Below are 14055 nucleotides of genomic sequence, written 5' to 3' on the forward strand. Positions count from 1 at the left end.
GGGGGAGTTGGGGGTGTCTTAGGCCGGTTTCACACTGCAAACTAGCAACAGCGGTGTGATGCGTCACACCCAGTACATGGTGTTCCCTGTCTGGCCGCCAGCCAGGCAGGAAGTGACGCACACTTGCAGGTCACTTCCTGCTTCGGGGTATGCTGAATTGCACGAAAGCGATTTGTTAAAATACGCATGCGCGCCGCACGCCAACTTTTTTTTAAAAACCCTGCCTCGCCATAGACTAACATTAGTCCTGGGCCGATGCAGATCGATGTGGATCCCGCACGGTAACGCACTTCTGTACTAGCATTAGATTAGGGACTTCCAGCGCAGCGTACCACAACGTGAGAAGTATGAACTTCCGCACAGGGATACATTAGCCTGCAGTAGCAGTGCACCAATTTGCCATACCGCACCACGTCAGTGTGAAAGGGCCCTTATGGTTAGGCACCACCAGCGGGGTCTTAGGGTTAGGCACCACCAGCGGGGTCTTAGGGTTAGGCATTGGTAGAGGGAGACTTCTGTGAGAGAGTAGGGTTAGGTTTAGTTGCAGTAAAATGAGACACTCATTATTACGAGTTGAAGCAGATTTTGTTAACTGTATGTAATCATCATCAACTGGTGTACGTGATTGGTCCATGCCCTAGCTGCATAAAATCTGCATCAACATGAAATTGTTAGCATCTCACTAACCGTTCCCGCCCCTCATCGTGGCAAATGCAGTTTTGCGTTGTAGCAGCTGCTGTTCTCGCTTCACATTCCGACTACATCTAGTAGCTGAAGGGGGGGGGGGAAGGGGGTCACATGTAAGTCTGACAACAGGCATGGTACAGTCCTATCACGTCACAGCCGATCTGTGCAGTTTAGGTGTAGGTACAACAATGATTATTTTGAAAGTAGTATTTTGAAAATACTTGTATAATGCGTGCCCAGCATAAGGAACGGCTCTGGAAATCCAGGCTATAAATATGAGATGTATGTTGGGTGACACATTATGCTGTTTCCAGTCCTCTCGGCAGGAGAGACGGCGCGGTGAGTCCGGCTACCGGCTACAAGGATCTGGAACCGGTTTCACCAACCAAGACCATGATGTCCGTGTCTCTGCGGGATCTGGATGTGAAGGAGACGGCGGGGAGAGAGCAGGTGGAGCCCACCATGATGGAGACCCAACCTCCTGCCAGAGAGGAAGTCAGCCGGCCCAGGTGAGAGTCGGAGTCTGTGTCTGTCTATATACAATAAAATGAGACAATTTTACAGCAATTCGATAAATATGATCAGATCTCCCCAAAAAACGAAAGCTTTTTCTTTTAATTCGACTGAAAAATCCGATCGGATTTCCCTTTCTTTTTCAATTTTTATCGATCCGGAATGCTGGAAATTTTCTTTCAATTTTTCGAAAGATTGTATGGTGTGTGTTAGATTGTCAATTTATTAATATACACACCCTAGCAATTTTCTCAGTTTCCAATCATTTTTATGATAATTAGGGAAAAATTGAACATCGGTGTGTGGCACATTGGTCACATTTTTGAAATGTTACAATCAGTCAAAAAAATTGATTGCAATTCTTAAAGGAATACTATCGATGTATGCATTTATTTGTAAATGCTGTATGTCCATCGATTCGCCGATTTATGTATGTCCATCGATTCGCCGCTATATGCGGCTTCTTCCGGGCATACATAAATACTGTCTGCTGAGGAGTTTTAGTTTTTAAAAGTTTTTGGGGAGAATTAAAGCGGTATAAAACCCTGACACAATATTCAATAAAAACATGTTTTCCTACTTTTTACATGCCATACAGTTATCATATTTGCATTTGTGCCTAAGTATTGTTATTCATTGAGAAATTACAAGTTCCCAAAAGTACAGTTTTTTGCTTTGAGAGCTGCATTTTATTTATAACTGGTTTTATTAACCACTTCTGTGCCAGGGGATATTTCGCTGATCGGTGCTGCGTGGGCTCTCCAGCCCGCAGCACCGATCAGCTAGCAGCCAGGGCGATCAGACTTCCCTCCCCTTTTTTCCCCACTAGGGGGATGTCCTGCTGGGGGGGGTCTGATCGCCGCCGGCTGCATGCGCTTGCGGGGGGGGGACTCTTCAAAGCCCCCCTCCGCAGCGCTTCCTGGCCTCCTTCCCCTTCCCTCCCTCTCACTCTGTGAGCGGCGCAGGACGGAGTTCCGTCCTGCGCCGGATAGGATAGGCTTCAGCCTATCAGGTGCCGGCGGTCCCCGGCCAATCAGAGGCCGGGGATCGTCGATCTCCTCTACGGCGCTGCTGCGCAGCAGCGCCGTATATATGTAAACACCGGGGAAGATCTTCCCCGTGTGTTTACATTTACCCTGCGAGCTGCGATCGGCGGCTCGCAGGGTGTTCACGGAGACACGCTCCGTGAACTGACATGGAACGGCCGCTCATACGAGCGGCCGTTTCCATGGCATCCACTTCAGGATTCAGGGGCGTAGTTAAGCGTACGCCGAATCCTGAAGTGGTTAATTATAGATTGAAGGCAGAAATGCTTTCAGTGTCTGTCTGTGTCCAGGAGCTTCTGCACAGTCAGAGAATGTTTACATTCCTCACTTGATACAATTAAGTAAACACAAGATAACATTATCTAAACTTCAGATGCGTCCAGATTTCTCTGCACTAAACTTTTAAGTCCTGTGTTTAACTAATTAAATGCTGTTCTAGTAAAGAAAAATGGTGGTAGCATAGTATATAATATGCTGTAAATATTTTTTTATAGCAAAGAAGAAATGCTGGGTTTAATTCCGCTTTAAAACAATAATACAAACTATTATGTTTAATGGATTAAAGTCAGGCTAGAAAGGCAGTGGAGATGGCATCAAGTTAGGTTAAACAGAATTGCCATTTTTCTATTTTTTTTTCCTTTCTTTTTGGGGACGCATAGCACACACTGCTCTCTAATGCTAACCTTTCCCTCTTCGATGATAAAATCCTAAAGCAAGCCGTACACATATCGATTTTTGCTCGATGGTCTCAAACAATCGTTATCTCTCTGATTAAAATCAATACAGAGAGCAATCGATTCTGTCCATACACTGCAGAGTGATTTTCGATAGATTCCAGCAGCATCAATCGAACTGCAGCTATGAGCCACGATAAAACGGCGATTCTGCCCCGCCCGATCTACCAAAATTTCCATCTGGTCCGACCGATTTTAGACCACAATGTATTGGAAATCAATCGATTGGGCATTTTTGTGACACTGATTCCCTGCAAGTTCAATAACAGTCATCGAAACTGCTTGAAATGGAATGAGAAAATCTGTGTGTATGGCCTGGTAACCACTATCCCCAACCTTTCACTTAATCCAAGATGCGTAATACTAACTGGGCCTTCTACCTCTTTCCTCACAGAATCATTAATGTCTGCTCTCTTCCCCACACAGCTCTCCGCCTCCAAAATCTGCAGCGTTTGAGGACTTTAAGGCAGAGCGAGGGTTTGAACTGAACCGAATATTTAAGGAGAACAAGTCGATCCTGGCAGACAGGAAGCGGAAACTGAAGGAGCTCACCAACAGGATCAATATGATCAAGAGAGAGATTGACATCACCTCACAGAACCTCAATGTGACCAAACTGGAGAGAGAGAAACAAGGTGGGTATTATGGGAGGGGTGCTTAACTATGGGACTCAGAGGTCTACCCATAATGCCCTGCATATCGGGACTCAGAATTCTACCCATAATGCCCTGCATATCGGGACTCAGATGTCTACCCGTAATGCCCTGCATATCGGGACTCAGATGTCTACCCATAATGCCCTGCATATCGGGACTCAGATGTCTACCTATAATGCCCTGCGTATTGGGACTCAGAATTCTACCCATAATGCCCTGCATATCGGGACTCAGAATTCTACCCATAATGCCCTGCATATCGGGACTCAGATGTCTACCTATAATGTCCTGCATATATCGGGACTCAGATGTCTACCTATAATGTCCTGCATATCGGGACTCAGATGTCTACCTATAATGTCCTGCATATCGGGACTCAGATGTCTACCTATAATGTCCTGCATATCGGGACTCAGATGTCTACCTATAATGTCCTGCATATAGCGACTCAGATGTGTACCCATAATGCCCTGCACATAGCGACTCAGATGTACGCTGCCACTTCGTCCCCTCCAACAATAATCAACATTTGGCTATACAATGGCCAAACTCCAGCACCTGCAGTGGCCAAATTTTCCAGTCAGTGCTGCCATAGCCGTCATTTACATTGTAGTGTATAGTGGCATCCCGCATTGCTGTTTCCACCCTGCTATGCAGGACCACAATCACAACAAAGACTAAAACCAAGCCATAAAAATGTAGTTTGACAGTTTAGCTCTTCAGCTGGAGACGTGCTCTGAGAAGCGTTTTGATTGGCTGTCTCTTGTGTTGCATTATGGGAATATTTCCTCTTGGCGCACACTGACTGCTCACGTTTCTTCTCTCAGGTGAATACATCAGCGATGAAGGCCAGGTCATTATTGACGAGCAGGAGTTCATGCTCATCGTCCGGCTGAAGGACCTGAAGAAGCAATATCGAGCTGACTATGATGAGCTGCAGGACCTGAAGGCCGAGGTGCAGTACTGCCAGAAGCTGGTGGATCAATGTCGGCAGAGACTGCTTACAGGTTTGAACCTTACCGCCCTCTGCTGTTCTCATGTAAAGACTGCATGTGGTTAGAAGTGTTATTAACCTTGCCCCATTTTCCCCCCATCAGTTGCATTCCCACAAAGGTAAGAATTCACTTAATTAATTTGTTCCTCTGCCCTTCCCTTAATGTCGATAGTTCCCTGCAGTAGGTTGTGTCTCCTCCTATAATGGTGAGGTTTAGCTACAGTGCATTGTTTCTTCCCTGCAACAGATTTTCTACATAATAATTCTCCATAAGGCAGTATAGGCTCATGCCTACATGCGATTCATGTGGGAGAGGCAGCCAACCTCCTTAAATGTCCCCCTGGTGGGTTACCTATGACAAAGCTGCAGCGCTCCCCTCACTCCCTGCCTCGTCCTGCTCCTCCCTCAGATGTATTGTGCAGGCAGCGGCTCTCACCCTCCATGCTGGGAGCGGCACCTGTGCTCTACACCACATCGGCGGCATCCTCTTACAGTACAGAAGAATGCTGCCAGTGTACTGCAGACTCGATTAGAGAGAGAGTTGTCTCTTGGTCACATCTGCCCATCATCGCTAGATCTATGGGTACCTTTAGTCGATCAGGAGGTTTCTCTTATGCCAATTTGTCACAAACACAATGTATATTTATTTTACTGTCATCTCATCCTTACAGAGTTTGAAGCCTGGTATAACGAGTCCTTTGTCCTCCCGGAGGAGGTGCAGAATTCAGTGAAGGTTGGGGGTAGTCTGAGGCCTGGAGTCCTCCCTGTACAGAAGCTGCTGTCACTGGTGAGTGGTTTTACTGTGTCCCCCCTTCCCCTGTGGAGTTACCTCTTGCCACAATGTCCAACATCACCAAACATTCCCGTCACATGACCAGCACATCTCATGACATCACCAAAAGTTCCTGTCACATGACCAGCACATCTCATGACCTCACCAAACGTTCCCATAGCATGACCAGCACATCTCATGACATCACCAAACGTTCCCGTCACATGACCAGCACATCTTATGACATCACCAAACGTTCCCGTCACATGACCAGCACATCTCATGACATCACCAAACGTTTACGTCACATGTCCAGCACATCTCATGACGTCACCAAATTTTCCCATCACATGACCAGTACATCTCATGGCATCACCACACGTTCCCATCTCATGACATCACCAAACGTTCCCATCACATGCACAATAAGGGAAAGAGGCGCCCTGATTTGAATAAAAGCTTTTAAAACCAGTTTAAAAACGAAAAAGAAAAATGAGGTATCTTACCTCAATGACGAAATCTCTGTAAACTTACAAAAGATTTTTATTTGAGCACAGGCAACGCGTTTCGCGGGTCTGAGCCCGCTTCCTCAGGCCAATACAGTGCCAAATGACAGAAATCATGTAGCATAGGGAGCCTCAGGCTCCCTATGCTACATGATTTCTGTCATTTGGCACTGTATTGGCCTGAGGAAGCGGGCTCAGACCCGCGAAACGCGTTGCCTGTGCTCAAATAAAAATCTTTTGTAAGTTTACAGAGATTTCGTCATTGAGGTAAGATACCTCATTTTTCTTTTTCGTTTTTAAACTGGTTTTAAAAGCTTTTATTCAAATCAGGGCGCCTCTTTCCCTTATTGTGCATAGTTATACCCCCGTACATGTTTGTCCGAGGGGTGGTGACAGAACACCCGTTGTTTTACCACGGTTAATGTTTTGTGCATCCTTTTTCATCTAAGAGAGCGACCGCAACCAGGTCCGTCCAGGACCACCCCGAGTGGAGTCGGGTTTATGGTCTCCACCTGCTTCCTGTGGTCGGTTGCCCCTTGCAACCCTCCTTTGTGAGTAGCCCTTTCAATCAATTGATTTCTCCACACACCTACTATTGACATACTGCACTATCGGGCTCCCTTTTTTGTCTCCTGTATCTTTTTTTCCCATAGGGTGCCAAGACACCCCAACCACGATTGTTCCCATCACATGACCAGTACATCTCATGACATCACCAAACGTTCCCATCACATGACCAGCACCTCTCATGACATTACCAAAAGTTCCCGTCACATGACCAGCACAGGGATTTTATCTGATTGCCATCTGGAGTCTGGAAGGAATTTTTCCCTTTAGGGGCTAATTGGACCATGCCTTGTAAGGGTTTTTTCGCCTTCCTCTGGATCAACAGGGATATGTGAGGGAGCAGGCTGGTGTTGTACTTTACACTGGTTGAACTCGATGAACGTATGTCTTTTTTCAACCAAAATAACTATGTAACTATGTAACATATCATGACGTCAACAAACGTTCCCGTCACATGACCAGCACATATCATGACATCACCAAACGTTTACGTCACATGTCAAGCACATCTCATGACGTCACCAAATTTTCCCATCACATGACCAGCACATCTCATGGCATCACCAAACGTTCCCATCACATGACCAGCACCTCTCATGACATCACCAAACGTTCCCGTCACATGACCAGCACATCTCATGACATCACCAAACGTTCCCATCTCATGACATCACCAAACGTTCCCATCACATGACCAGACCAAACATTCCCATCACATGACCAGCACCTCTCATGACATCACCAAACGTTCCCGTTACATGACCAGCACATCTCATGACATCAACAAACATTCCCATCACATGACCAGCACCCCTCATGACATCACCAAACGTTCCCGTTACATGACCAGCACCTCTCATTACATGACCAAACGTTCCCGTCACATGACCAGCACATCTCATGACATCACCAAATGTTCCCATCTCATGACATCACCAAACGTTCCCATCACATGACCAGCACCTCTCATGACATCACCAAACGTTCCCGTTACATGACCAGCACCTCTCATGACATCACCAAACGTTCCCGTCACATGACCAGCACATATCATGACATCAACAAACGTTCCCGTCACATGACCAGCACATCTCATGACATCACCAAATTTTCCCGTCACACAACCAGCACATCTCATGACATCACCAAACGTTCCCATCACATGACCAGCACATCTCATGACATCACCAAATTTTCCCGTCACACAACCAGCACATCTCATGACATCACCAAACGTTCCCATCACATGACCAGCACATCTCATGACATCACCAAACGTTTACGTCACATGACCAGCACATCTCATGACGTCACCAAATTTTCCCATCACATGACCAGTACATCTCATGACATCACTAAACGTTCCCATCACATGACCAGCACATCTCATGACGTCACCAAACGTTCCTATCTCATGACATCACCAAATTTTCCCATCACATGACCAGTACATCTCATGACATCACTAAGCGTTCCCATCACATGACCAGCACCCCTAATGACATCACCAAACGTTCCCGTCACATGACCAGCACCCCTAATGACATCACCAAACGTTCCCGTCACATGACCAGCACATCTCATGACATCACCAAACGTTCCCAAAACACATATGATTTATTTTACATATTTTAACATCAGGTTTGCTTTAAGGCTGTCACTTTTGATGTAGGAGACCAAAGTTTGAATCCTGGCTAAAACTAGACTCCCTAATGCTCCAGGGTGGCCTATTGAGCGCGCCCCCTAGTGGCTGCAGCTCTCAAGCGCTTTGAGCCCAACAGAAACAAAGCGCTATACAACAGACTGTTCCTGTGACGTTGTCTCTGTATCGTGCAGGGTGAAGACCAGCAGGAGCGATATGACAGATTACAGCAAGAGCTGCTGATGGAGGTTCCCGACTCTCTGGCTTTCCACAACGCCAGGATCAAATCCAACCACAAGGTTTGTATCCTCCGTGTAAGCCAATTAGAACAGAGGATCTTCCGTATATGTGCTATGACCCCTCTCCAGCTGGGGCATAACAATAGCCCCCACGACCACTGCCATCGCTGAGGGGCCCATGCTTGTACAGAATACAGAGCAGCAGTGAAGCATTATACATTGCTTCCTTCCAGTGAGGGGGGCAGGCCCTTTTCACTCCTCTTCAGTTTAAATGCGCTATACAGCCAATCACCACACAGCTTCCCTCCCTGTATGTCACGTGACAGGGGCAGAAGCTGCATGGTGATTGGTTGTACGGTGCTTGTACACTGAAGAGGCGTAAAGAGGACCTGTCCCGTTGCTGGAAGGAGGAAATGCTCAGTGCCCTGCATTATGCGGAGGTTAGCCAAATACTGTTGGGGGGGTGGGGACCCCCAAAATCTTTTGCAAATTGCTGGACAGTGTGAGGACAGGCAATAGATCCCTCTCTGAATAGAGGTCTAATCTAAGGGTCCATCAAGTGATGTATGGCCAGCTTTAAGCTGTGAACGAACGGTTTTGACACTTTACCTTTGGCTGTGGTGTGGTCCATAAGCTTATACGGTCGGTATGAAATAATATATAGTTCTCATGTCACGTATTTTTCTGCAGCACAACTACAGCCGGGCCATGGCCCATCTCCCCCCAGCCAAGAAGAAAGCCGGTCTGATCACCAGCAGTGTGAAGAACAAGCCGCCCTCCACACTGACCGCTGTGTAACCAGCAGACAGCCACCAGAGGGCGTTGTGACATCAGCCTAGCTGCTGTGTAACCAGCAGCCGCCAGAGGGTGCTGCAGCACTGTGATATCAGCCTGACCACTGTACAACCAGCAGACAGCACCAGAGGGCGCCGCAACACCGTGACATCCAATGGGCTGTTCCAATAAAGTATTCCCCAGCAGGCAGACCGCCTCATCGCTGATACTGAAATATAATAGTTATTTGTATATTTTTATAAACCTACAAAATACAAAGGTGTATCAAAGCATAAAGGCCACTATAAATTGATATGGTTACTGCAATAGACAGAAACTGATGCAATATGTGTTCACAGTGGCTTATGGGTAGCTTATACCCACACAACAGGCCGCTATTGGTCCAGCTGAAGCCCAGGTCAAGAAAACATGGACGCTCTGCTGCATGATGTCACCATTGTTGAAGAAGGCACCATAGTCGGGTTTGTTCAGGCGGGAGGGGCGAGCTCTGATGATGCGCACCCATAGGATGTTAGCTCAGTATGGAAGTTAAAGTGAACCCAAGCTAAAATTTGGGTCCAAAATTGCCTACTTGCCTAGGAAGAGGAAAGCCTCTGGATCCTAATGGGGCTTTCCTTGGCGTCCTCTGACACTCGCAGAGACCCTCCTGCTGATTGGGGCCAGACTCCTCTCCTGCCACGAGAGCAGCCGTGCTGCTACTGAGCTAACATGGTCACACCTGCGCAGTAGCCACTCGTGTACAAGCAGCCCCAGCTTACTGTGCAGGCTGTACCCACGCAGGCACAGTATAGCCATGCTCATACTTGAAGAGGGGTGCAGCCCTGATCAGATTAACAGGCACTTGTCCAGTGTTCTCCCCGGGCTCTTTTAGCCGGGTGCTCCACCCAGCTAGTTTTCTTGAGCACCCGGCTGTCATCGGCTGTCCTCCTCCTCTGCTGTAAGCAGAGTTGCGCACAGAAGCACCAGCCCTGCATTCTCTTATCTCGCCCCACCCGGCTACTTTTTCATGCCGCTCGGCTGGAAAAAATTTCTGGGGAGAACACTGCTGTCAGTAATCTTTGGAGGGGTCATGCTCGGCGATGGGGGACAGTGCGGGGAGTCACTATAGGATCCAGAGGTTTCCCTCTTCTTAGGTAAATTTATGCTTCAGCTCGGCTAGACTTTAAAATGTTTAACAGGTAGAAAGGTATAATAAAGCTGTATGGGGTTACCCATCAACATTGTCAAAACACGCCCATCCCATCCGACAAGCTGACATCATGTTCCACATCTTCTGTCCACTTTAACTGAAGTGTTTTCAAAAAAATAAGTTAGGCTAGGTCCATACTTGTGCCCTGTGCCGTTTTTGTAAACAATTTTTTTTTCTCTCCATTTTGAGAGAAATTGCTTTTTTTTGCAAGGACGTTTCCTGTCCGTGGAAACGTCCCCAGCCCTGGCTGTGGGGCCACCATGCTGGAGGGGAGTGCAGGCAGGAAGGGGGTGGGGGGGGGGGGGGCGGGGGGTTGGTCCCCCCTCCCTCACCTGGGTTCCCCGCTACCCCTCCAGCTAGTTTCAATAATTTAAAAGTCATTTAAAATCAATATAATGTAGCAGGCGGCGAGTGGGGAACTTACTTCCTTGCACTCCACCACTCGCCGCTTCACTTCCTGTAATACCGTCCAATCGACATCAGAGGACAGCTGGAGGGGGAGCAGGGACGGCAGACCCAGATGAGGGAGGAGAGGGGACGTCCCCCCTGCCTGCTCCCACCCCAGTCCTGGCTGCTTCCTCCTCTAGCATGGCGGCCCCCTCTCACCCATAGGCTGATCCGTTTCTGTGTCCATTTCTGCCTGTGTAGAGGGGGATCAGTTTTCCCATTCATTTTCACTACCCCTCAGTGTGTCCGGGGTCTGTGAAAATGCAGCAAATCCGGACCGTCTGTTCAGTTTTTGAAAACGGGTCCCTGCAAACGCGGATCAGTTTTTTTTTTTGGGGGGGGGGGGAGGGGTGAAGACGCCTGGTATTTTTAACATTGCTATCCGTGGCTTCGGTTTTGACCCGGGCTGAAAAACGGAGCCACGGTTCTCTTTCCGGACCTAGTGTGATCTAGGCCTTAGATGCTTTCATTGGCAGCAGGAAGTCCCTGGATTGTCGAGGTTTCCCATATCTTCCTCCACCTTCACTAGTTCTGCAAAGGGTCCATCTAAATCTATTTTACTTGAGCCTGTGGCATAATCTTCTGGCTGTTGAAGAGTACATTCGGACTGGGCATGTGCAAGTAAGGTCTGCACATGCCCATTAGAACGGAGCGCTTGTGCATGGAGGAAGAAAGCCATGCATGAGCGCTGTGAGCAGGTGTTTTGCCTTTATGTTTTGATCCTTTCATGTACATCAGAATTTGCTTAATATTCACAGTGCACTTTATTGAAAAAATAAAATGTTACCCTAAAGTAAAGTACTTGTTTGTTTTAATTATTTAGTGCCCGTGCTTTTCCTAAACACCAAGCTCCTGTCCCTCAGAGAGGCCACAATCGATTGTCCCGAGTGTTGTGAGAAGCCAGGTAGCCTATCAGAATGTTTCTGGGTTGTGGGCAGAGCATAAAAACCTCCGATCATGTCCTTGGTTTGACTTGAAGGCAATTTACAAGGTAGTACCGGGGAGTAGTGCTGGTGTTGGAATTAGAGTTCCTGCATTGGGAAATCCAAATTATGCAGAACGCCCAATTCAGCATAAAACTACTAAATAGGGTCATGGGGAGGTCACATACATGCGGTTGACGCCGCACTTTACAACACTCTGATGCTTGAGGCCGGTTTCACACTGTAAACTGGCGGCAGTGATGCACGCCGCACCCCAGAAACAGGCCTTCAAGAGACACTAACGAGAAAAACGCCCCCTGGGGGGTACTCACCTCGGGTGGGGGAAGCCTCCGGATCCTAATGAGGCTTCCCCCGTCCTCCTCTGTCCCACGGGGGTCTCGCTGCAGCCCTTCAAAGCCGGCCCGACAGATCCGACAGCCTGTTCAATATTTACCTTTCTAGGCTCCAGCAGGGGCGCTGTTTCGGCTCTTCTGATGGAAATAGGCGGAAATAGCCAATCTCCGTCGGGTCCGCTCCACTGCGCAGTCGCAGGAGACTTGCGCCTGCGCAGTAGACCGGCCCGATGGGGATCGGCTATTTCCGCCTATCTCCGTGTGTAGGAGCGGATACTGCGCCTGCGCTGGAGCCTGGAAAGGTAAATATTTACATCCCTGCCGCTCCAGGAGGATTTTCACCGCCGCCGTGGGACCGAGGAGGACGGGGGAAGCCTCAACAGGATCCGGAGGCTTCCCCCACCCGAGGCGAGTACCCCCCAGGGGAGGTTTTTTTCATTACAGATTTTCTTTCATAGAACACTGCGTTAGTGCATGGTGTTCCCTGTCTGGCCACCAGCCAAGCAGGAAGTAGCGAGCGCTTGCGGTCACTTCCTGCTTCAAGGTATGCGGAAGTGCACAGAAGCATATTGTAAAAATACCCTTCCGCGCATGGGCGCCACAACGTGGACAGGCTGCCGTGGGTCCCGCATGGTAAAGTAGTTTCTGCACGTTAGATCAGGGACTTCCGGCTCAGCGTACCGCATTGTGGGAAGTATGAACCTCCCCATAGGGTTGCATTGGGCTGTGGTAGCAGTGCGGCAATTTGACGTAATGCATCGCCCAGGTGTGAAAGGGCCCTCAGGCATCTGCGACATGGACTGCGACCATGTGACCTGCTCCACTAGCTTCGTGGCTGATCAAGGCTGTGAAGTTGGAGTCGGAGCAATTTTGGGTACCTGAAGTTGGAGGTTTCAATAAACTCAGGAGTCCGAGTTGGATGATTTTTGAACCAAATCCATTGGCCTCAATTCACTAAGATCATGCTGGAGATAATAAGGCAAGTGAAAACTTACCTCCACACCGCAAGAGAGTTATCTTATCTCTTCATTCCTTACGTTACCTCCTCTGTAGTTATTTTCACATGCAGTTAATTAACAGCCTGTCTTTAACTTTAGAATTCTGGAGTTATTTTAAAGGGGAACTGAAGTAAGAGGTATACGGAGGCTGCCATATTTATTTCCTTTTAATCAATACCAGTTGCCTGGCAGCCCTGCTGGTCTATTTCTCTGCAGTAGTATCTGAATAACACCAGAAACAAGCATGCAGCTAGTCTTGTCAGAAACACCTGATCTGCTGCATGCTTGTTCAGGGGATATGGCTAATAGTATTAGAGGCAGAAGATCAGCAGGGCTGCCAGGCAACTGGTATTGCTTAAAAGGAAATAAACATGTCAGTCTCCGTATACCTCTTACTTCAGTTCCCCTTTAAGGATTGAAGAGTTAAGTTATAGACAGAAGAGTTAACTTTAGGTTTGCCTGAGGTAAAATGTTTCCTGAATACTACATGCCTCGTCACCATGGTGATAACTATAGAAACGTTATTAAAGACAGGAGATAAGCTTAGTGAATTGAGGCCATAACCTTTGTAAAAATTAGACTTAAGCAGCCCATACACTCAGCCGATTTTCTGGCCGACCGATCGATCCCGATCGATAGATCGATTGCAAATCGGTTGGCCAATCGACCGATCGACGGCCGATTTCGATCGATTTCGATGGATTTCCATTGAACTTGCAGGGTGGAAAATTTAGGTCGATCTGATGAGATTGCTTATCAGTTTGCATTGGCCTTAATGGAAATCTGATGGCAAAAAAATGCCATCAGATCGAATTTCAATAGATTTCAAACTGAAATCTATTGGAATTCTATCCTGGTAAAAAATGTTCTAAAAACGCATCAGATAGATCATCAGATGCACTTCTTATCTATCTGCTGCCAATCTGACGAGTGTATGGGCACCTTTATGCTGGGAATACACCATACAATTTTCTGTTAGAGTCTTCTGTTATGC

The 14055-nt window shown here is 47.7% G+C and overlaps 1 protein-coding gene across 3 annotated transcripts in view; it reads left to right on the forward strand.

The window, feature by feature from the left end:
- The window catches only part of KIF9 (kinesin family member 9), a 58150-nt gene extending 46565 nt beyond the window's left edge, over positions 1-11585 (forward strand). For all 3 annotated transcript variants that reach the window (XM_068235208.1, XM_068235209.1, XM_068235210.1), the window contains exons 16-21: positions 1002-1196; positions 3407-3615; positions 4464-4643; positions 5302-5417; positions 8312-8416; positions 9047-11585. In XM_068235208.1, coding sequence (XP_068091309.1) covers positions 1002-1196; positions 3407-3615; positions 4464-4643; positions 5302-5417; positions 8312-8416; positions 9047-9154 — 913 coding nt within the window. In that variant the 3' untranslated portion in view covers positions 9155-11585. The remainder of the gene's footprint in view (positions 1-1001; positions 1197-3406; positions 3616-4463; positions 4644-5301; positions 5418-8311; positions 8417-9046) is intronic.
- Positions 11586-14055: the final 2470 nt, after the last annotated feature.

This window comes from Hyperolius riggenbachi, chromosome 5 (genome assembly GCF_040937935.1).
Source record: "Hyperolius riggenbachi isolate aHypRig1 chromosome 5, aHypRig1.pri, whole genome shotgun sequence".
Lineage (NCBI taxonomy): Eukaryota > Metazoa > Chordata > Amphibia > Anura > Hyperoliidae > Hyperolius > Hyperolius riggenbachi.